At 44.0% G+C, this 25650-nt stretch overlaps 1 protein-coding gene across 1 annotated transcript in view; it reads right to left on the bottom strand.

The window, feature by feature from the left end:
- Positions 1-24668, bottom strand: part of DUSP22 (dual specificity phosphatase 22) — a 43553-nt gene extending 18885 nt beyond the window's left edge. The window contains exons 1-3 of the mRNA XM_054815737.1: positions 24361-24668; positions 18260-18293; positions 10163-10245 (exon numbers count right to left, since the gene is read on the bottom strand). Of these exons, the coding sequence (XP_054671712.1) occupies positions 10163-10245; positions 18260-18293; positions 24361-24381 (138 nt within the window). The 5' untranslated portion in view covers positions 24382-24668. The remainder of the gene's footprint in view (positions 1-10162; positions 10246-18259; positions 18294-24360) is intronic.
- Between the last annotated feature and the right edge of the window lie 982 nt (positions 24669-25650).

Below are 25650 nucleotides of genomic sequence, written 5' to 3' on the forward strand. Positions count from 1 at the left end.
TCAGTGACTGAGAACAGGATCTCTAAAGAGCACACACAAATTTAATCGCACAATACCAAGAATAATCTTGACTCCGAACAGGATAAGGTGCAAAGAACAGTAGCACAGTGAGATGCAGCACCTATATGGATGTTTGCTCCTTTGTAATGATCAAAGATGTTCTGAAGTCATTAAGAATGATGCTCAGTTTGATTACACTCTAACATACAGTTTATCCATGAAAAAAAACTGTCCAGCGATTTTTATGTAAAACCAAGTATTCTAGCAAAACAGTATGCATGAGAATAAGAGGAAGGGATAAAAATGCTACTTATTATTTCATGTTTAGTGTGTTTGCCAAATGTTCTGAAGAATGTTGCCCCCACCACTGCTGCATATAAAACATTTCTGAGGTTCTAGTTAGCACTGGAAACCTGGATCTAGAACTTCAGATGTTAAGAGGCAAGGAGAGGGGGAAAGAACCTCAAATTACAAAATTTCTGTTCTCCAATGGCAGGAGGTGGGGGGAAGGGGTTGTAAAAAAAAAAAATTTAAAAAGAGCAGGATTGTATTTTTGGCATTAAACCTCTATTTAAATTTATGTAAAGATACCATCAATGACTTCCAAGAAATTTTTTTTAAACCTAAACCCCTAAACTTAAATTTGTGAACCCAGATGCAAATAGAAAACCTCCAGCACCTGGCAAGTTCTTTCAGGTTAGTCAAAAACCATGTGTTAATTTGAGTCGTCACATCAACAGATGAGGGCAGGACGACTTATTTTTGTTTAGGGGCATTTCAGCAAAAAAGCTAAAGTGGGAAACAGCCGGCACAAAGTTTCCTCAAGCCAAACCAACAAGAGTTTATCAAGGGTTTTGTCCAGTAATGCACCAAACTGAACCTGCTAAACTGAAAACCGTTCAACCGTTTGTTTGTCCTTTCAGTTACTTTCTGTAGCAATCACCATTGGTGCTGATTTTATTAATGACTCATAGAAAATACATTTGTGTTTCAGCAAAAAACAACCACTAATTGACTTTAGTGAACAACACACTCAGGTTTGCCTTTGAAAAATATAAATGAAATTGAAATTACATGAAGAATATGAACAACAGAAAGCAGGATGCTCCTGCAACAGAACTTAAACATTTGTTTTGTATTATCTTGAATAATACAATAGTTCTTACAAGTCATGGGTTCTTTTGCAACATTTGTTCATGGTTTTCTTAGGAGGTAGTCTCAGTGACACTTCTGAAAAATCCGTATCATTAAGGCTGGAATGCCAATCACAATGTAAAGTGTACTGTCAAAGCCCTCCTTCCCTACCTCTCCCCTCTATCACCCTTTCTAAAATTATAAAAGGGAAATGTTGAAGAGTTAAGGATTTTACTTTACTTGCACAAAGAGCTGCACATATTTCTAATTCTAACCCTGAATTCCAATTCTAATCTGGCTCACCTAAAGGAATGCTGAGTGGGAGAAAACACTGAGTTTATACTAAATTGTGGTTCATTTCTTTTAGGACACACCAAGAATATTTACAGGACTACATACTTCAGCTGAGAGGGAGGACCTTTTTAGTCTGCCTTGACTAGATGATGTATTCAAGCCCCCAGGCATGTCAGGGCATATCTAACATCTGAGCACTACCCATCACACTTGGTTCCTGAAGCCTCAGGGATCCCTGAGTACTGCAATAAAACAAGATATCCCACCTTCCTCTTTCTTTCAGGGAATGCTGGAACATGATTGCTACACCTCTGGAATACGCTCACAATACAAACATGGATTTACGCACTCTCCACATTGTCTCCTCTGCACAGAATGGGTCAGAGAATTTGCTCTGTTCTGGTCAACACCATATCCAAGCAATGAGAAACACCAGGCATTTACTGGTCTGAACATCTCTTGTGCAAACAGCTTGCCATTGAAAACTTCCAACAGCCCTCATCCTGTCCTCCCTTACAATCTGCCACTACAGGAATGTGCTTCCCCTGACACAGCTCGTGTGTGCCAGGCAATTCAAACAATGAACTAATTTAGTGCATCATCACAGCAGCCTCTGCCAAGGGTACCTCATGATGAGGGCCCAGCCCGACACACTTTAAAAGGTACTTTGTGGAAGTTTCTTGGAAGCTTCTTAGTGGGCTATCAAAGTCATTTTTGAAAAATTAGTCACAGATCCCAACTTCACAAGCAGAGCCAATGCCAGACAGGGAGGGCATTACTTCAAACTAGAGAGAATCTTCTGGTGTCGCTACACCTGAAAGAAAAATGGTAGCTATTTTGCTCAGCATGGTCTTCTGAAACATCTCATGAGGGGAAACCCTTACCGTGAAAAGGCAGTGAAACATCATAGAAGAAAGTTAAGTTTTATTAGAAGAAGCATTTGTATGCTTCCTCTTGATAGTAGCATAAAGGCTGAAAATTGACAGCTTCCAACACTGGCGATACAAGAACTTAGTGTCATGGATGGAAACGCAACAGTCTGACTTGACTAAATTTTTAATTTGCAGAGCTGATCTTTATACAACATCAATGACCACGTGATATGATATTAGCGACTCTAATTTTGAAGGCTGTCTTGCCATTTCCCTCTTTAATAGTTCCCATAAGTCTTTGGGCCAGATACCAAAGACAACAAAGTCTGTGCAGAGAACATGTTGCCCAGCCATACCCAGCAGGGACTTGTCTCATCATGTCATCAAGATGCAATTTTCATATATGAATGGCCTCCTACAGCTTGAGACTTCTGTATGCTATCCAACATCGTAACATGGTTTTAATAGACTGGTGGTTCTCACTTGCTGAGCAGCATCTGTCCAGAATTAGCATATGATTTAAAAAAAAAAAAAAAGTAGGGCTGATTGGTTTCCCAATATTTCCCTATTTAGTTATTTCATGTTGAGCAGTGGTATGCTTTTGAGTCCAGACAAATGTTTTCTGGACTGGTGTCTATGTGAGGATACTCCTTCGGATTACAGAACCAAAGAAGAAAGGGCTGAGGCAGCTTTCAGCACTTCCAGAGTTATCAGCTGGGGGAGCCAGGGGGATGACACAAGAATTTTTTCTTTTGTTTTAGCACAGGGTAATCCCTCTTATACACATACACAAAAAATGAAGTCAGTCCAGAATGTGCAACCATGAGAGAAAGAAGTTTCCGCAAACTGGTGATGGAAAGAAAGAACTGGAAAACTAAAAGGAGATGAGGCTATTCTCCTTCAAAGCGTCAGTAAAAGCTGCCCCATAGTAAACCTCATCACATTCAGTGCTAACAGCAGATATGATAGGTTTCGATAGCAAAAACCGAAATAGCTGCAAAAATATTATCCACAAGCTATGCTAAGCAGATTGCTTGCACTGTGCCAGAGTTACCAGTTCAGTTCCTCTATAGCTTAGTTTGTTTTCCTTTTCTAAAAAGCCTGCACATCTGCAGTCTAAAGATCATCTGTAAACAGGCAGGACTATCATACCCAGCTAAAACTGCATTAAGTTTTACAATATCCAGACAGGCTTAAAAAAGATGAAACAATATTCCAGATCTTAATGGAAGCTGATATGAATGCATTATCTATACTAGGTCTGCAGGCTATGACTATTTGATCTTAGAAACATTTCTCAGTTTTTGATAGGTATTCAGTCATTTAGCTCTTCACTTTTCTACAAAGGTCTGGATTCACCAGCCAGTCATAATTTCTTTTTTTTTTTTAAATTCATAAACTTGATCCAGCACTGCCTCTTGTCATTTCCCCAGCTGCAACCTTCTCATCCTTAACACCTTATAAAACAGGCATATCATGGCATTCAGCAGAGATAATACTGGTGCAGAGAAGTTATACAGCTTCTCCATAGCATCCTTATTTTTCTACAGCTTCTATTCCTCACAATTACTGGTTCTGTTCCAGTTACAGCATCTTTTTGTTACCTGTATTGTATTAATGCATTTGACTCTTTAATTATGGAGTATGAAAGATTGTCCTAAAAGATCAGCACAGTTTTTAACTGTGCTCTTCCCTTTCAGTTCAGCTTCTTAGGTACTGAGTATTTGAAACCCTATTTCTACTCTGATTAAAACTTTAATATTTGCAAGGAAAAAAATCTAATATTCTATATAAGACGACCTGGTCTGTGAAGTTTTTTATTTTCAAAGATGCAGTTCATTTAAGTTATGCTGGCTGCACAAGCTAACAGACTAGACAAAAAAAGATGCTTAGTTCAGTCAGAAATCAGCTTTTCTCTACCTCCTCCCCCACTCCACCCACCTACTATATCAACACTACATTTAGGTAGTCATCAATTCAGGAAAAAACAGGAGGAAAACCACTGCTCTGGAGACAGCGTGTACCAGATTAAGATGGTATTATTAATGGCATCAGAATACAAAGAAAAAGGAATCATTAACTGTCCTCTGCAGGTGCTCTGGTTAACTATGCAGAATGAGGGGGGAAAAAACATAACCTATGAAGCTAATATTCTAAGAAATTTAGAGCAAAAGACGACTGAATGTTTCATAGACATCACAGAGTATTTTGTCAGCAACCAGAAGACATTATTGCAACATTAAAAAAATTCCATACAATGCTTTAAGATCACTCTTCTTGTTTGGAGAGGAAATCCCACAAAGGTTAAGACTTGAAGCAGAACCATCTGGTACGTGAGTGTCACAGGGACACAGATCAGCTATTCACAGGAGATAGAGATGCCTAAAACTTATGACAGCTTTGGTACTGAGCAGAGAGATAACAATACCCCCCAACCCAAAAAATTGTGCATGTTTTGCTGGGATTTCATTTACTTATGCTTCATTCAAATGACTTCAATTGAAACCATCACATATATGATATATTCTTTCCTCATGTGAAAAAACACCACACTAAGAACAAAACAAATATTCTGTAGCAACAGAAAACAAAGAAAGAAAATTGACATGCATATAGAAGCAGCACATATGCAAAAGCCTACTCAATGCTATTTGTCATCAACAGAGCGAACAATGGAAAGCTTTTGTGGCAGAGGACAGTAAAGGAATGCCCAGGTAAACTCTTGTTGATTTAAGACCTACATTACTGTGATCATTACGATGTCTCCAAGATGAGTGCAGCATACAGAGCTTCCTATGATGCAGCAGTGGTCAGTCTGACAATGATAATGCTATAAATAAATTAATGCCAAAGGACTCTATGACCACAGGTGACTGGTAACAGGATGCATACATTTACTAGATCAAACCTCTGGTGCAAGTCAAGAGCAACAGTAAAATTACTAGTAACTGACAAATGTGTGGTGGACCATGTGAAAGAAGTTGGTAGTTTGAGTCCATTTCCTGACTGATGGACAGGTGTCTACATGCACACAACAGCCACAACTGGCACCTCAAAGCATCTCAGACAAACCAAGGACTGTGAAATGCTCCGACTCTAAAGTGTGAAGCTCAGACCTTTGTAACCCAGCCTTACTTGAATCAACTGCCACGCAAAAATGGAGCACATAAGAAAATCCACTGTTGCTTCTGGCAACATATTTCACCAATTATTTACCTTCATGGTTAAGGCCTTGCTTGCTTCCAGTCTGAATCTGTGTGACACATCGTTTGTCAGCCACATGTATCACTCTGTTCTCTAAGGTGGGTTCTCTGCATGGGGACCCATGAACTGTCATCAGACCACCCCTGCCTCTCTGTGGATAATACCTCCCTGAGACAGGGCTTGAATGACTGTCTGACCAGAAGATCTTCTGGCACCTCTTCCTCCCCCAGGACTCATGCTGTACTCCTTCCTGCATTACACACTGCAATCGCTGCCCAATGCACTGGAGGAAGCATGCTTGCCTTTACCAGTATTTAAGTGTGTGTGTGTGGTTGGGGAGGTGGGGAGGGAAGGCTAAGAGTAAGGATTAAGGATGCTGGACCTTCAGCTGCTTGGACATAACTATCCACCACAGCACACACTTCCTAGAATGGGATGCAGCTGTTTTCAAGCAGCTGCACAATCCACACCAGCATACTATTTGGTCTGGGCCCACATTCATCTCCATATAACATCCCCCAGAACAGGGTCAAACACCCAGAAAATCCACACAAAAACACTCTTAGCTTCAATGGACCAGAAACCAGATTCTTTTTGGCAAGATTAACAAGATTTGCCTTTACCTGCTTCACTTAAATCAACTAGCACAAAATTTGTTAGACTCCAGATCGAATGCAGCAGAGTGATACCTGGCTGGCATCCTCTGAAGCAACGGGAAGAATTGCTCACGATTAGTTAAAAGTGCTTCCACATTCTCTAACTGCTCCAGCTTGGTTAGGATATATAGATATCACAACAGTCAGACCTTCTGGTCTCCAACCCCAACAGCTACTTGTCCTAGCTTTAAAAAGAGAGTTCTACCACGAGATCCAACAAAGTGACTGCCAGGTATACTATTATTTAAAGCACACACTGAGATACCTGTTTCCTCATCCGCCTTTCAGTGTCCCTCAGATTCTGAACAGTGATGTTAAAACCTGAACTGAGAAACAGATTAGAAAGCAGGTGGCAAGAAACCTAATTATTCTCCTCTATATTTGACTCTTATGTGGATTTATAAAACATCTGTGAGTGTTCCATGGGCAGCCATCCAAAATGCTCTGAAGGAGTCAACTTGATTCACCAGGGCCATCGTGTCTGTGCCACTGCAGGAACACACATGATGCTGCTGGACACCGCTCTTACTCAGGGGCTGACTTCTGTGCATCCGAAATAACAAACCTTGTTCCACGTGGCATGCAGTCCTTTCTCTTGGACACAACACCAGTTACCTGCAGTTTTTTCTGATGGAGTTATAAACATTCATCTTTAAACTACAAAATGCTTACCTAAGTGGTTGAGATCTTGTATAACAATGGTGTACTTCATTGGAATAACAGCCTTAGGATGCTCTCTAAATATAAATTAATTTCAGATTTGGTTTTATTAGAGGACAAATTTCCTTGAAACAGTTTATACAAAAACAACTAAGGAGCAACATTGCAATATAGTTCAGGCCAGATTTTGGCAAATTCCTTCCAGTCTAAACCACTTACAAAGTCTTACAAAACAATTCTCTGTCTTGTACTTAATGCAGGCTGCCAAAGTCTAAAGGTATAAAAAGGCTTAGAATCAAATCAACTTTTAAACCTACTTTTTCCAGTTATTGCAGCATGAAAGTATGCAGTAACTTCCTAAGGTCAAACTTTGATTGAGCCACCAGTAAATGAGACATCCATGATGGTTTGTAAGTGATCATTGAGATAATGTCTGAAACCAAATTTCAGTAAGAAAACATTCTTTATTTTAAGGTACTTCTCAACAGGCACACACTATGAAACCTAAACCAATACAACAAATATGTTTTTGTGAAACTCTGCAATCATTTTCTAGTTGGTAAGCTATGAGGAACTAAAGCAACATATATCCAAACACTGCTGTCTATAAAGCACAGAGGAAAGCATGCTTTTTAAAAGTTACTGTGAATATTTTAAACACAACCAAGAAAAAATGGTCTGTAACATCACAGAGAGGGGCAATGCTGTAAGTTACTAAAGCGGAAGACAATTTTACAATCTGTAGCAAGTTGATGTTCACCACATACACTGACGTTTGCTTTTATTTCTTGAGTATTGCATTCTTGAGTATGGACAATGAAACCAAATTAATAGTTTTCATTCTCTACCCACCACTATCAGCTTTAAGTACTGTATCAGAAGTATTATTGCATCAAAACAGTCATGACAAACTTCAAAATCTGACAAGAAAGATGTGGGTCATTTGTCACCTCTGAGAGGTAAGGCATGCATCCGTATTTGTTTGGTCCACAGACAGCCAAAAAAAGGCCAAATTCTCTTTGACAGCGTGTTACTACAACACTATTGGGTTTTCAATATCTAAAAACACTTACCTTCCATGCCTTGCACAGAAAGCTTTGTTTAATTAAATATTTGTAGCATTTCCTATAGGTTGACTGGGAAATACTTGAGACAAAATATTGTTAGTAAGAGACAAATGCAACTACCACAGTCCAAGAAAAGGCAGCTTTTTACCATTGATCAATATTCACATAAATACACACACAAAACAGGGAATCTGCGGGGCGGGGGGGGGGGGGAGATTTGCATACCACTGCAATTCCATGTTTCCATGTTTAAAGGTCTGAATAACATCAGGCAGATTTCTGAACACAAACGTAAGCCCTCACTTTCCAATAGGGAAGAGGGAGATACACAGGGAAAGCATTCCCATTTTACTTCAGTGGACTTGAGAACAAGCCCCAAGCACAGTGTGGATACACCGGCTGTAAACAAATCTACCTACAACCTGGCAAAATAGTAAATAACAACGGAAGTAACACAACTTAACAGATGTTTGCTAGGCCCATGTTCCTAAACAGAAGCATTTATTTCCAAACAAGCAATGCAGTAAGACCATGAATGACAAAGTAATTAATAATCAGCTCAGCTCCCAAACAAATGGAACTTGCAATCCTTCCACTATGTTAAGAACTGGAAAAAAGTTTTAACAGTTTTTTCCAGATCACCAGCATATAAAGGCGTATATTGCATGATGAGAAAATAGAAGGCACAGTTGGAGAAACATTTCCTTTAGGTGCAGGGGTAAATAAAGCAAGTCCATCCTCAATCAGCCACTACTCGTTCCTATGCCACTGTAACTTTTGAGACACTACTGCAAACCAGACAGGCAACAGATCTGGGTAAATATAATCCTTCATGTCTTTTGTGGGGGTAGCTAGAGGAAGAAATGGTGACTTGGTTACATGTAACCCACAAAAGCTCCCAGATCTATTCACCACGCAGCCCCACAAACAGATGCGCTGCCACAAACGAGGTGGCGGCAGGTGGGTGGCCAAATCTACCACCACCACAAGAAACACTGGCCTGAGGCTGCAGCTGATGTGTGCCATAATTAGTCTTCCTACTTGTCTAATCATGGTAATAAAACAAAGCAAACTTCTATTCATTTTAGAGACTAGCACCCTAGAGGAAACATTACATCTCCCTTACTCAGTACAAATGTTTCTCTCTTCAACTAAGGGGAGGCTTGAAATTCAGTACGTTTCAGACTTAACAAGCATCAAGCACAACAGAAGTCAAATGGACAGTATGATAAAGTCGACAACTAAAGCTCTGCTTTAGCACACTTCACAGTTCAAGGTCAACCATGAATTCACCATTAACTCGACTTTGGTTTTAATCGTCACATGCTAGGGATAATATGTAAGCTGAACAGAAGGTGACTTGCCTGGGAGAGGTGGAAATTCTGTAGTTTAAGGTCTGAATTCACTAGAGACTTTTTACATGAACAGAATGAAAAGCAGAGATTCCCAGAAGCAGCAGAGGGGCAACTGCCTTACCCACTATTCAAGAAAAGTGGAATGCAGGGAAGGATAAAACAAATTTAAGGGGACAACAGTTCCCAACATAAATCAAATAGCAGGATTTTAAGGTGTAGCAAAGCCCAGCCAAACTCCTCTCCTTCCCAGGTAAGCTGGTGTAAAGAAAGCCCAACAGTCCAACACGAGAGACCTGCAACCTGGTCCCAACTCTTTCACTGCTCAAGATGACACAGCAAGTAATTTCAGCTCTTCAGATCAGCTTCCCTTCAGTAAAATGGGGAATAATACTTCACGTTAAAGTGTGGGAGACCTACAGATGCTCTACTATATTAGATGTATTATATGAGCGCGCACTGGGCTCCTCTCACACCCCAAGCCTAAATATGGCTACATTACACAGAAAAGGTCTGCAAACCTCTTACACAACCATCTGCTATAAAGACTCAAGAAAGGGGCCCAAGTACAAAGGAGGGTTGGTAGTGGGGAAGGGGGAGAAGGAATGTTGTTGTTTATGTGATACTTGAACTCCACACAGAAGGAAACTTACCTTTGTTATAAAATTATTAACACAATCCCATTATTGTGTTATATTGACTGACACTGTAATTGTCTCTCCTCCTTTATCAGTTCGATTTCTTGTTGTTGTAACAGCAGCAACAATAAAATCTGTGACTGGATCCCAAAACTACAGCTGTCAAACATTTCCACAAGAAAATCAGTCTCAAAACACCAATTGTGCAGAACAAGAAATTAACCCCAAGATGACTGTAACAGTCAACTGCAAAGAATTTACCATGAAGTCTCCCGCACCTCTTACCTCAAGCATAGGACGGGCACTGTCGTGGATTGAAAGAATGTGCGTAATGTTATTCTTACTCAGTTGCTCTACATCTCGGGCATCTGCGATAAAGGGAAAAATGAAGATAATTTCTTTAATCTCTTGAAATAGCCCACTCCCCTTTCCATAGTGCATGTTGAAAACCACTTATCATTGGTACATCTCTTTTTGAAGCTTCATAAAGTAAAGCAAAACCCCAAATGCAGCTGTTCTAGAACATCAGTGTGGGTAACGGGAAGACACACTTTAACTCCAAAACAAATTATATACTATATAAAGAACAAGCTTAAGTGACTCAGGAATGTGTTCTTAAGTCAGAAGTTTCATGTATTTTGCATCTGAAATGTAAGCCTGCATATGCCTGTGTGCAGGTGATGGCCATCTGATCAAGCAGTCAGAGCTGTACAAGAAATAGCTTACCTCCTCTACCCACAAATCCCCCTTCAGGAGATATATTTTCACTTGGGAGGTAGACCTTGTGAGATCCAGATCTCAGAAGTGAAGCCAACTTATCACTTGAATTGAGGTATTAAAGAGCAAGCCGAAATGAGAACTAGATTCTTACTTCCTGTGGACTAGTAGGGAAAAATGTGCATTTATCCAATATATACCATAATTTTAAGTCTGAAGAGAAACAGAGATGGTAAAGATATCGAGCATATGAAAAAGAAAAACGCTACAGCAAGGAAGTGTAGTTGTGAAAAGGTGGTTCCTAGACCTGTAACCAAGGGGTTTCAAACATTCAAAACTGGAAAGCAAACTTGGGAGACTGAAAATGTGATGCTAGATACTGCAAAAGCATAGGTTTGTTTCTGTGAGAAAGAAGGTAAAATAGATTCTCTGTCATCAGTGAGCAACTTTCCCCCTACTAAACCATTAGCATGCCAGAAAATGACCTCAAAGAACCACTAATACAGGTAAAAGTTAGTTTGTGTCCATTTACTTTTGACCTTTTCACTTGAGAATGGCACAGTATGCCATGGCAATTACAGCAGTGGTTTTGTGATGTGAACACCTGCCTTCCAAATCTGCCCATACAATCTGTTCACATTAGCCTGGTTGCACACAAAAAAAGAGCACTGACCACAAAGGTTTCAAACCGGCTCTCTCTAGGTACAAAAATAACAATAGCATCACCTGTACATTCTTTATGTACGTGCAAACGTTCAATTAGCATCTCTTGCTTCATCTTATTCCACTCTACTATAAAGTTTCAATGCCTTTTCTACATCACGAAGAGGAATTGGACACTTAATTATACTGCCCCATAGACAAGATCCATGTGAGCACAGTAACAGGCAATAAAATTTAAACCTAATCCAATTATGAAAGCTTCTTTAAGGCTAATAAAATGGAGAAAAGAGTCAAAGCTGCATGGATTTCACTTGCTACTGGTCGAGCCTGCACAATCAATAGATGCCTAATCCTTCAGGAGAGAATTAACACAAATTCTGCCTGAAACAGAATTAAGGTCTAGCTTCACAGAACAAGTAAAATTTTCTAAAAATCTCAGAGTGAGCATTTCAAAGAAGAAATGCTAATATTTGCCCCGAGAGGTCTTCTAATCCACCTGACCTTCAGATTTATTAACAGTTTATATGACAGTCTTGATTCCTCAGGGAACACCTAAACAGGCAAGGGTTTGGAAGCCCAGAAGCCAGCCTAAGTGTCCCTAAAAATCACTGCTTTCTGTTCTTCAAAGGCTAAGGGCAGATTTCAGACCCTGCTGACTGGAACTCACAGTGTTAATGCATACCTAGCACAACGAGACCCCAATCTCTATCAGTATGACCCACAGGGTAATAAAATGGCTTGCCCCACAAGGCAAACAGCTTTAAAAGGAAATACGATCCAAATTAAATGTGGACTGCTTTGAACCAGGCCAAAAGACCTAATGGACACAGTACAACTCAAAAGGACTGAAAGATTTTAGCTCTTCAGTTAACTGAGGACTTAGGCTAAAGGAATTTCAACAAATCAAAACTATACAGTAAGACAGTGAGATTTCAGATATTCCTAGGAACAAGCTGGAAATGGCTCTCCCAGCCCTACATCCCAGGGTAGCCAGTAGGTCCTCAATATCTTTAGGAAACAATCATTCAAATCACAAAAGCAGAGGAGAAAAAGCTTCCCAGCCAATTACTATTATCTGGATCTAAACTTTAAACAGCTTACAAAGGGGAAATTCCCCTGGTACCTCACATTAAGTCTCTACAGATACTACAAAGCTCTTTAAACAGCAGTACAAATGAGATATCCTCACTTATGGTCTCATACCATAAATTAAAAAAAAATTAATGGGTTATGTAAAGGACCACCAAAAGCCAGAAGAATCACCGTTACCACAGCAATTCTAAGTTCTTTCCTGTACCACAGAGCTGTACATCCACATGCAGGCTCACATTTTGAAATCACAGCGTGAAACACCCTATTTCCAAATTTAAAGATGAAAGAAGCCTATCAGAGTCCATCTTGTGTATCCCTAAAGGGTCCCTCAAATATGGTATTATTCTTCACACTAGGTTACCTAATACTCTGTTTTATACAGCAAAACGCTTCTCAGCTGATGTGGACTTTTGAGTAAAGTCTTCGGGAATCTCTTCTCCTCACACAAAAGGAGACAATTGACAATGGGGAAGTCTTCCTCTCTCCCTCTCACATCCATATTTAGCTTCTCTTTCCTCAATGTCATCCTGCGACTTGTAGCTTAACCTCTACTCATACGCAGACAGCTGCAAACACTTAATTGCAAAAGCAATGGCAGAGTCATCAAAATGGGACCAGTGTATATGTGTGTCAATTTATTTCCCTGCAGCTCTGGGAAGCCTTACTGTGTGGCTGGGGAGCAAATCCCCTAGCATACTGTACTTCCACCCCCCCATATGCAAAAGGGAGATAATACTGGTCCAACCACTCCGATTAAGACACATCAATAACTGAAGGACTCCAACACCAGGGTGATGAAGTCTCAAATGTAGGTACAACCATTCTCTCTTACTTTAGTATTTTAGAACCTCCACAGAGATGCAAGGTGAGGAATAAAGATTTCTTTCTTTGTGGGGTTCGATGGGAAGAAACAGCTGTAGATACTTTTCCATCTCTGCTGCTAACAAGAAAATACAAAAGCATCTGCCAGGAACAGGAGGAAAAAAAAAGCATAACAGTGGTATGAGCCTGGATCTACAACATCTAACTGCAACTCACCTATGAATTTAGAAGATTAAATGTCTCCACAAAATAAGTGAGATGAGTTTATTTTCATTTTGCCACCTTTTCTCCCATTAGCCAGCTATCCCAAACTAAAGACATCTCCCCCTCTTCCTCCTCCAAAGCCCACATTTCTGACTTGGTTGTTAATCTGAAAAGACAGACATGCTCCTATAACACAGTAAGCTAGTAAGTATTAAGTTTTCAGTGTATTATTTTAGGTTATGCATACAAAAACAAGTGCTTAGAGGAAGCAAGTTAGCCCAATATGTACAACAGTATTAAGTCTCAATCTGCAGATGTAACAACAATTTCATCATCACCAGATTTATTTATTTTTTAAATAAAGCCACTTTTTCTCTACACTTTATTCTGTGCTTTGGAGAGAATTAGAAATAGATATCTAAGGGAGAACCTCCTCTCCAGTGGTTCAGAGCACTAAGAGCTATTACTGAGAATAGTTTCCCATCAGGAGAGTTTTGTTCCAGAGTTCAAGTGATCCACACTTACAGACACACACACACAGAAACTAAGCGCATGGACAAAACCTCATCTCCTGTCCCCACTTCACACTATGTTCTGATACATGCTTTGTCCCAGCCTCTCAAAAAGACCTTTCTGGGAAGTGAGAAAGGCAGGGAAAAGCACTCTGTTTAATGAGAGTACCTATAAGATGTCTTCCTTCAAAAGACGAACCTAAAAAAAGCAAGTGGTATCTTCACCCTCTCCTGTTCTCAGTACCTGGAATAAAGCCTTAGAAAAGGGAACTCTTCCCCAAAAGAAATTAAGCAGCTGATAACAGGAATTAATTGGATCTACAAACAGCAGAACCACTTGGTGGGCACTGCCTTGCTATACACTTAGTAATGGGAAGGGCAGAAACTTTCCCAGGACTCTCCAGCTCATCCACAGCACGACTGGACTCTTTGGGGGGAATTAGATCTCATATGGTAGCTTTCCCTTTCAAATCTAAAAGCTCCCAAATATTCCCCTGGAAAAACTTGAATCTTCCAAATACGATAAAAAGCAACGAAGGACACAAGCTCTTTAATATTCGAAGTAAAAACACTCTTGAGTTTCTGGTGCTTGCTACTGCTACACCTTTCGGTTTGGAACCGAACAAGAATTCATTTAGAACCTTATATCAGAAGAAATGGTATTTTTTCTACTTGTGCAAAGGCTAAAAAACCCTGTCGTATCAGTCTCTTAAGGAACAAAGCACCTATTTGCATCATGAGCACAGGTGCCTTTCAAAGGACATCAGGTTTCCAGTGCAGAAGACACATGGGCACACAATCCCACAATAAATTCTTTGTCTTTTGAGATGTCTGAATTTCATCTGTAAGGTACAACTGGAACAAACCAAAATTCCCCCCAAACTAGAGGTGGGAAGAAGAGTTAACTTCCTCTTTCCCTTCCCTCATTTTACTCTCCCAGCCTCCCACCCTTCAGCTTGCAAAGAAATAACTCCTCATTAACTTTCACTGAAGAAGCCCAAGAGCTCTGTTTCCTTCTGGGCTTTCAGACCAAACTCAGTCTTGGTATTTTGTATGGACATCTGTGGTTCTTCTTGAATTTTTCTGCCCTCTAGCTGTGCAATCTCAAATACACTCGGGAACATACCACAACTTTAATGTGCTACTAATGAGTAGAATCATGCTTATAGATCTTATAAGATAACAAACACTTAAGTACATGCCTAGATCTATGCTTTTTCAGGAAAGTTTTCCAGAGACATACTCAAGTTACATGGGCTTAGTGGGATTTCAACCAGTACTTCAGGGTCTTCCTTAATCAGGACTACAAATAACTTTTTATCCTAAAGGCCCTGAGGTGGTTACAAAAACTCCCTCTTATTCTATGTGCCTGAAGGTCTGTGCAGCAGCACACAAACCAGTAGTAGCAAGCTCAGCTCTCATTTCTGCCATGGATTCATTTCACAAGTTTTTTCTTGGGCCTCAGTTTATCTCCCAGTCAAATGCGGAGGCATTTGCACTTCCTCTGTCATGGATTAAGTTGATTAGACCTAAAAAGACAGTAAGAAACCCTATACATAGAGATATTCTCTGAACATTGAATAATAATTCCCCCAACTGGAACAATTGCTGAATGCCTTCTCCAGACAACAGTCCTCCACAGTGACAGTGTTTAACATCCTTTAACACCTTGCTCTCACTCAGCAGGAAGGCATCCAGCTGCAACAACTGCGCCTCTTCCCAGTCCGTTGGTGTCGCGAGGTCTCCCATACAGCAGGGAGAGGAGCATGCATAGAAGGGTATTTCTGCCTCCTAGCCATGGAAACCCTGCCTGCTCGGGCTCCCTGAAGAGTCACTAGAGAAAGGAGGGGAGACTATCCTCCAGAGGGCAGATCAGAGCGATTCAGAGAGAGTCCCCTGACTCACCTCCTGGAGAAGCTCCCTCCACAGAGACCTGGAGGGTGCCATGATGCTTCAGCCCTGTGTCGGGGCGAGATGCACAACACCAGGGGTTCAGTGTTACTCGTACTGACCAGACTTATTCAATTCAAGCTATCAGCCTCAAGCTGAAGAAGTAGGAGACTGCTCAAAAGTATGTTACAGGAAATAATTTTGTAAACCCATGTCTTTCAAAGTATCTAGTCATTTCAGCTGCCCAACTCAGGATACTCAAACCAATCCCAACTGTATATGCTGCTGAGTATTTCTCAGTCAATGATCCCCTTTATGGCAATCTCAAAATTCATTAGTCACTTTTTGAAAAAGTGCCACAAATCAGAACATGCCCAAAGAACATGGTAATCTAACTCCTCCAGAAAAATACACTGGTGATTAACCAACAGCCTGTTCCTAAATGGGATGACTTCACTGCACAGACAGCTCATTGCAATTGCTCTTAAGCAGCGAGGCAAACGGGGTGTTGAAGGGCACGGGATGCAGAAGAGGTGAAATTATAAAAGTTTGGTTTTTTATTAGTGAAGTACTGTAACACCAATCTTCTCTCTTCCTCTGCAGGTACAGTAGCTAATTTGATATTGTAACAACAGATACTCATAACAGTAGAACATAATGATTAAATGCAGTATGAGCAAAGGTCATAGCAATAAACCAACATTTTGTTTGTGTTAAGCAATTTAAAAAACAGACTCCATAATACAATCACTGAGATTAAAGCCAACCCACCCTTATTCTCTTTTACGGAGGTAGCTGAAGCATTTCAGCCTCTGCTTTTTTCAGCCAGACTCCCAGAAACACTGCCCACTCACGCCACCTTCATATGCACGCCTCTACTCTAGGCATTGAAGTGACCCGACATGCCATTTAAGGACCATCTGCAAGGCGCACAGCTGAGTGGCCAGAGCAGCATGAGCAAGAGGGTTGCAGGTCCTGACATCAGCAGAGATGCTGACTCACTCCATAACCTTGGCCAACTCCCCTCGGCTGGTCAAACTGTTCATCAGCTGAAAACAGAACTGCACCAAGAAGCAGATGCTCCAGCTGAGTTTTGCTCCCCTGGGCAGGCTGGCAAGGGGTTACCAGCACAGAGGGACTGACCGAGAGCCATGTTCCCTGGGGCCCATCCTGCCAGACAGTTTGAAACCTAAAGGACTCTACTATCAAACATCCTCCCATCCCACCCCTCTCCCAAAGTACTTGACAGGAAAGAAAAAGACAAAAAAGAAAACAAAAAGAGGAAGCAACATGGCTGTGACCAAGGTAGCTAGTTTTGTCACTGGCCCATGCAGTGTTCTGTCCAAAGTGTTTTCAAAACGATCTTCTTGCCCTTATTTTCCTTTTTTCTTTCTCCTTTCATTACCTACTTCCATCAGTATAAACTTGCCTCTATCCTCTCATTTTCCTTACCACAGCATGATTAAGTCCCTCTCACACACTAGCTGTTGTGTTTGTATCCCAGTGTGGCAAAAGGCAGCTTTTAACTTCACACGTACCTCTGGGCTGCCTCTCAAGATGATCGGGCAAAACCCACTGAACTCACAGATTTTGGGATGGGGAGGAAGGGTGGGCATAAGGCAGAGCAGAGGTATGACACCATCTAAATCCAATTCAGACATTGTCCAGTCTTAACAGACCAGCTGTGATATCAGACAGAGCAGGAAGGGCAAGGTATCTCAGTTGCCCCCGTGAGTCCTGCTTTGCTGTTGTACCCGAGCATAGGAAATACAGGGTCTACATGTATTAAAACGACTGTACGGGCACAACTGGTTTACTTCTGAGTAGAAACGGTCAGCTGGAACTGCTGCTAACAGAGTGCTTTGAGAATAGGTCATTTATTTGGATGTCTACATAGAATTTCCTGTGTCTTCTAAATATGGTTCTGTCTTTCTGTACACAAAAAATGAACCTCATGCAAAAAGGAAAAAAATCCAGTGAATATTACATCCGCAACACTGACGGCATGAGTATCAGTGGTCAGACAGAAATCTGCAGACCTATTGGTCTCGCAAGCAGTGATAACAGAGCTCTTTAGCAGTTGTTATATATAACCAAAATAATGAAAGCAACGAGCAGGAGACATACTAAGCCTTTACTTATAAGGAGGACTTGAAATAAGCCTTACAAAGAATCTGCCCGGCTCGCAGGCTTGCCTGCCAAGCACAGGAATCATTTAAGGCAAGCCAATGTTTAGGAATTCCAGCTGAAGCATGCTCCGAGGAGATGGTGTTCATTTTTCTTTTCTTAAAGTACTTGCAGCACAGCGCACGGATGAGAGAGCAAACAAGTTCTTCTTTAAGTGCTACCAGGTGAATCCAGAAATGAAGCAAGATGGGGTTAAAGAAACTGCAGAGATGTCAGAGAATTCTGTAGGCCTCCGAAACAACACCTTAAGACCCCTGCTAAGTAATCCTAGAGATAATGATAAAACTAATCTTACCTTTAAAGTTGCCAATGAACAAGCCAGGCAGAATCTGTGAGAAAGAAATATAGTATCAAATATAGATATCTTGTGGTAAGACAATTTGACAAAGTTCAATTTGCATACAGGATGGAACATACTACTTTAGCAGACTATTGTGAAATGCAGTCTAAAAAGCGCTGACAACATTTTGTGCCTTATTGCAACCTTCTCGAACTACATAGCTTTAGGTACGCCATGCTTTGAGAGTGTTCATTGACAGCCGGAGGTTGTTAATCATGCAGACTCTCACATAATGGAGGCTCTCTGAGGATAGCAAAAGCGGTTTACAAATACAGAGTGGGCCTCACAACACCCCCCTTCTCCTTCCCCCCCCCCACCCCCAGCAGGATAAGAGTCACCCTCATTTAACTAATGATGAAACTTCATACAGAAAAGGTGATTTGCCTAAAGTTGCTAAGCAAACTGGACAAAGCACTGCAGAACAACATCCTTCAAGTCTTTTGAAGTGCAATGCCATGGAAGTCGGGGCTCTTTGATAGAGGAAATCACTGCAAACAGCGAGTTGTGTATTCACATAGAAAGAGAATTGATGAAAGTCCTTGAGTTGCACATTTCTCTCCCAGATCTGCCCACTCACCCCAACACTCCCAGAAGCCTGCACAGGTCTCAGTTACAGGACTTCCTTTACTGGGGACTTTCAAGGTCAGCTTGAGGACTAGCCTGTTCAGCCTGAGGACACGTGCATGCACACATACAGAGAGGCGGGTGACACTGCAGTGCTACCCCTCTCACCCTCTCATAACCCTCCCAACTTGGGAACGGCAATAAGGACATGAAAAACCCCTAAGCACACCAAACACACACTTTCTGGCCAAGAATTTCATTCTCTGCCACCTGAAGTCTCTGACCCACATCCTTTGAAGAAACCAGAACTGTGGTGGTGAGACCATACGATCCATTTTTCCTCAGTGCATGCAGAGCATACCACCAATACAGATATGTCAGCGCTGACTTCCTAAAGCCTTAGCAACACCCAGGTGTCACCACAACAGCGGCAACAGTCACTCGGGCACAGCTATTTAAAGGGAAAACTCCACCCATTTTGCTCGGTCCAGCAGCCGCGAAGTTCCAAAAGTCATGAAGGACTTTTCATCAGGGATTATCACCCCAGCCTCCACTTCACTGCAACCTTCCTGCTGAAAGGTGACCCAGCTTTCCACGCAAAGGTTAGCGGGCTGGCAGAAGGGCCTGCAAAATAGCTTCTGATCTGCCTTAACTCCAGGGCTTTCATCTGATAAAAATGTCAGGTCCAGTCTTATTTATCTAGCCTTGCAGAAAACAGAAGGGCTGCAGCACTTTTCACACTCCCTGCAGCTTTGGTTCGTGCAAACATTCCTCCCTCTCAGCTTTGCCGGGTGCTCTCTCTCTCTCGGCTGTGTCATACCAGCTCTACCCACTGGGCTCAACTCTGCCACCAATATGGCAAGCCCACTTCTCTGGGACCCTTGCTGTAACCTGAACTGCTTACAAATTAAGGGCTGCATGACAACACCAGTCAGACAAGAAAATGTTTCTTCGGTCTGGTACAAACAGACACCTGTAAGCTTTGCACAGATAAGCTCAGACAGGTTTCTCCCCTTTCATTGCCTCTTCATTTTTCATTCGTACAAATTCAACATTCATATAAGGGCAACAAAAACCCCAAAAAACAGCAGGACAGTTTCCAATGCCAGGTTATTAGGTAGGGAAAAGCACTGTCGCAACTTTCTGCTGTCCCTTCCACATGCACAAGACTCATGGTTTCAGACTGATTCATGATTTTAAGCACGCTTGATGATTCTGCTAAAAGTGCAGCTCAAAGGCCGCTGTACCAGGCTAGGAATCAGAAGGCAGTAGCTGCTCCAGAGAGCAGAGTACCCAAGGGTCATTGCTAAGGGCCAAATTCTGCAAACAAAAAACATGCTCTAATGCAAAAGAGTGTCAAGTTATGAATGAATTTCACCAACCATATCACTCCAGTCAGCTCCCTCAAGCTTAAAAAAGTTAAAAAAAATGAAAAAAGCCTTTCTGATCTTTCTAAATAGCTGTCTGGTACTTCCTATCTGCAACACAAATCTCAAATCATACCACCACTACTGTAGACTATGGCATTTTTAGACTCCAGGACATTATTCCTGCATCAAATACGTGCTCTCAAGAGAGGATAAAAGCTTAAATTCCAGTCACAATCATTAAGGCTAGACATTATAAATTAAAGATACCAAGAAACACTGGAGGGTTGCAAAAATGAGGCTTCCTAAAGTGGTGCTGGCAAAGGAGGAAAAATCCAGAAGTTTGCATTTGTGCATCATGAAGCAACGTTGTATGCTAGATAGGAAATTAGGACACAGCGCAACCAAGGACAGATGTTACCCCTGTTGTCCTAGTCATTCTAGAAGCAAGAAACATTACTATGGGTGAAAGCTACCTGGAAAGAAGTGAATCTTCATGCCGTGCTGACTAATACTTCGGCACTAGACTATGGCTGGGAACTTTCAGCTGTGTCATCTCACACTGCCTTCAGTAACTGCAACTCCAGGCCGCGCAAAATGAAGGCCGATGGCTGCTAGGGGTGTGTGAGAGAGAAGGGGTGGGAGGCAGAAGAGATGAAAAATAAGTGGTTGTTTTTGTGAACTTTTCAACCACTGCTTTATGAATAAAAACAGTAGCCTCTTTATATCATCCGAAACATTGAGATAATGACCACGGACTAAATAACAGATGTAGAGGACTGCACAACCAAGCAACAAGGATACCAACATCTGTCTTCGTTCATACCTCGCATGAAAACAGCTCACGTTCTTTACCTTGCACAGAGGCAGAGCCCTGCAACGGACTATAGTTGCTCCAGTTGCTAATGCTTCTCATCAGTCCTCTCTGAAAATACACCGCTCTGGAAAATGGCTTAAAGGGCTACTTTGCTGCTGTTTCCTACATAGACAAACGCTTACAATAAAGCATCTAACTCCTTGCCTGACACTGCCTCTAGATGGACTAGTATCAATGGGCACTCTGGAGATGCTCGTGGGGCTTTCTGTGAGACGACCAGGCGCTGCAGAAGTAGCCGACAAGCCCACCTTGTCCAGCAGTACCGGAGAGTGGCACGGGTCAGGGAGAGGGATTCACCGCTGACGTGAACTGGCACAGCTTCGCTGGCTTCCATAGAACTGGTTGCATCGGCTGTAACTATCCACACTGATTTACATTTCTTACAAAGCAACTCTCTTTGTAGAGATAACACTCAACTCGCCACTTCAGAAGAGTCTGCATGAATAACGGACAGTTAACTGTAACAGGACTAACAAGAACTAAAACCCAGGAAAAACCTCTTCACTAAGCATATCCTGTTCACAGATAATCAAATCTAAGTACTACAATCTCTTGTCACCATCTCAGCTGCTAGACTTGAGCTCCTGGAAAACATCGTTGTAATTTTCAACCGCAGACTTCAACTTGAACTTTGAATACAAGTCAGACATTAAGCATGAAGACAAATCAGGCCACCCAGACAATTTCCTAAGTCAGACCCCATTACTCATCCTGTACTTAAAAGAATTAATAGTAGCCAAGTCAATGCACACTCACTAGCCAATTCTCCTTCTCAGAGCAAGATAAGAAGGGTATTTATGAACCGATGCTTTCAGTTTCATTTGGGAAAAGTCAGGAGGTTTGAGTGGGCTTAAGGAAAAAAACTAAGCACAGTTAATTTTACAGAGAAAACTAGAAACAAAAGACAAACCCCACCTAAAAAGAATACCAGGCCTCCAGCCCTTGATCAGCACTAATGGCCACAAAGTCAGGTGCCATTGCTGTTTGCCGCAAAATACATCAATATCATGTGACAGAAAAACAGGAGGAGACCATGCCACTGAGAAAGGCTCAGCATACAAGAGCAGCAACAGCAGCTGTAGCAATCTCTTGAGCTTTTCCTTACTATACCCATTACAGGTCACCACTAATCCTCTTCCCCTGGCATCAGTACAAAGAGATTCCCTAAATGAAATAATCCACCATCGGATAAGCTGCTTATCTTCTCCTACTGTCTACCACAAAAAAAACCACACTTCAGTTGGAAACTAAGGCAATTTGTATTGGTAGACTACACTGAGTCAAGCAAATTCCCCCCAACATTGTCGCCAATGACTCCACGCCTCCTCTTGCCCCTCCAGTGTTCGCTGACTCACAAGATCAAAAGGAACAGATGATCCAGGGGCACATTCTGAAGGTGGCAAGTACCAGACCTACACGTGGGACCCCTACAAAAATAAACCCTGATGGCCAGTACCCAGCACGGTTGTAGCCTCCTTAAAGGAGCCGGCTCCTCCTGGACTGCTGAACTTTTCATCCTCTTGGATACAGCCATAGGAAGGGAGGAAAAAAAAATTAAATTAGTGATATGCTTGGCCCAAAAGCTCCAGTTGGTACATGTTAGGGCAACACTTTACAGAATTAAAATGACCGAATTGCCTGGGGTCACAGATTGCCAATTCCTGCCCATGCTGTACCATCGCAAGATGTAACGCAGAGAATGCTAAGCTTCAAAGGGTTGAGAATTGTCCTTTCCCCCCTGCCCTAGATTGCAACTTTAGCATCCCATATCCTGTCACTCTAAATGTTTGGATAATTTAAAACATTCCCAGAAAAAATACTACAAACATACCAGAAGTCTAAAAGAAGTATCTCCAGCTGTGTTTCTTCCTAACTGGCCACTCCTGGAAGTTACCTCCAAGGAGTAGCTACATATCATAACATTATCCCCAGACTCTGAAACCAAAAATGGAAGGAAGGACCAAGGGAGGCTCTACCTCCTACCCACTAACTCGGTTGGGCTACCAGCCAGATCCTCCCCCTGCCTAAAGTTTCTATTGCGACATCTCTATCCATAGGATATCCCAGGCAGCACGCTAAGCACTCTGGATGTTCACCAGTCTGACTTCCAGAGGCGAGGATGTCAGACTTGAGTAACTTGTGAGCGGCTATCCCTAGCTCTTCTCCTCTGCTTTGTAAGAGGCCACGCTCACAGCAAAGCTACTCCCAAAGTACTCAAAGCAGGATGTTAAGACAGAAGAGATGACTCAACTGTGTTCCTCATAGTAAGCTATATATAAAAGGCTAGGTACTACCACACTTTCAAACCTGGGTTTAAAAGAGAGGTGGAGATACTGAGAAAAATCACAGTTGTCCCTTGATAACCACCAGGACATGCCAGGGGAATCGGCACTTACAATAAGCCCCCACTGCCAAAAAGCCAACACCCTTTGCAAAACAGATCCATCTTCCTTCCTCGCTGCGATCTCCACTGGGGCCAAGCGCTTTCCTGTCCCACCAGCACCGGGGCCAGCCCTCCAGCCACAGCCTATATCCGCCGGCCGCTCTGCGCCCTCAGAGCGCGGGCAGACCCCCGAGGGGGCGCGGGCCAGCGCCCAAAATCCTGTTTGAGGGAGGAGGGGAGCAAGGGATGGAGAAATCAAATGGTTTGATCCCGCACTCGCTGCCCTCGCCGGACTGACAGCCCGGGACTCCAGGTCCTGCCGCAAGTCAGCCCACCCCAGCGGGGGGCACGGGCGAGGCGGGAGCCGGCCCCGACCCGCGGCGGGGAAGGGCCCGGCGCTGCGGCTGACTGAAGCCAGCGCCGGGGGGCACGGCGGCGGTTAGCGACCGTTGGGGGCGCGGGACCGCCCCCAGCCCCGGGGGCTCGCTTCGCCCGGGGAGGGGAAGCCCGGGCGAACATCACCGAAACCAGGGCCCCCCTCCTGCCTGCCCGCCTCCTCCCTGCCCGCGCTGCGGCTGGGAAGGAGGCGCGCCCCGAGGGAGCGGCGCAGCCACGGTCTTTTTCCCTCCCCCCCTCGCCCCGGGGTGGGGGACCCCCAAAGTTGAAGGGAAAAGCCTCTCCTGCGCTGGCTTTCGTCTTTTTAAGCGGGCGCCCGCAGACTGCCCCGGCGGCGCCCGCCGCCCGGGGCGAGACAAAGGAGGGGGCGCCGCGGCGAGGGACCGCCACCCCCGGCCACCGCTGCGCCTCGCCTCGCCTCGCCCGCGCACATGCACTCACGCACAGGAACAACGACGAGCGGCGTTACCTTGTTCATCCCATTCCCCATGGCTTAAGCGACCCGCACGCCAGCACCGCGGGAAGAGCCGTCGGCTGCCGGCTAGCGAGCTGCCGGCGGCGGGTCAGCGTGCATGGGACAGTGCTTGCCGGGGATGACTGGGGACGAGCTAATTGGTAATTAAGGATGGCCGCGGCTTGCCGTTGTTGGCAAGGGTGAGGCGCATCTCCCCCCGCCCTGGCCGGGGCTTTCTCCTAGCTGCCGGGCGGCTGGAGGCGGGTTTCCGCTCGGCCACCCCCGGGAGCGGCGAGCCGTAGGGCCGTACCACCAGGAACTGCCTCCCGCCACCGCCCCCACGTGCGGTTAAAGCCCCGGCGCGCCGGCCGCAGGCCGCCCTGGGGCTTGTAGTCCCCGCCGCCGCGCCGCCCTGCCGCCACCCGCCCGCCGTAACTACAACTCCCAGCGTCCCCCGCGCCGCCGACCTGCCCCACCTGTAGCGGCCGGCGGCACCCAGCGGGCGCTCAGAGCGGCCCGGCCTCGCCCCATTCCTGAGGGGATGAGTAAGCGCCGGTGGCGGGGTCAGGATCGTCTCCCGTGGGCGCAGCCCCGCAGACCCGCGCCGCGGCTCCCCCGGCACGAACGGCCCGCTGCCGGTGCGCCCGGGGAAGGCAGGGCTGCGGCACTGGGACGGGCAGGTGCTGCCTGCCTGCCTGCCTCTGCGGTACTGAAACCGGGTTTGTTTCGACCTCAAACGGGTCATGGCAGGCGCAGTGGGCACCAGGCCTTGGGCGCCGGGGCTGCCGCCGCAGCAGCCTCCCACCTGCCAGCCCGTAGCTCTCCACCGTGCCGGCGGCCAGGTGTTGGGCCGAGGAGAGGCGCGTGGCACAGGCGTGAGGCCCGGGCTGCACGGAGAGCAGGGCCTCCCAAAGCGACCTGTGCCCTGGGCTCCTGGTCTTTGATCCCGGCCACGTTGCAGGCACGGTAGGCTGGCAAGTACACGAAGAACGTGCGTGTCCTTAACTGAGACGAACAGAGAGCAGAAAGCAAATAGTTTGAAGCAAACATTGCCGAATCAGACTGGCTGAGGTGGGAAGGGACTGCTGGAGGCCACCTGGCCCGGCTGCCCTCGGGCAGGGAAAGATGCTCGTCGCAGTCTTGGCAAGCGTGGCTGCAAGGCCATGCTTGGTCCTTCCAGATTCATGCTTTTGCTCCCTAATGCGTGGGTAAACATGACATGATACAGCCATATCCTGCTAGCCACAGGGATGTGTTTTGGGAAGTGTAGTGATTGGGGATTTAGTCATTAGTGAAGGAAATTTA

This window comes from Grus americana, chromosome 2, assembly GCF_028858705.1.
Source record: "Grus americana isolate bGruAme1 chromosome 2, bGruAme1.mat, whole genome shotgun sequence".
Taxonomy (NCBI): domain Eukaryota; kingdom Metazoa; phylum Chordata; class Aves; order Gruiformes; family Gruidae; genus Grus; species Grus americana.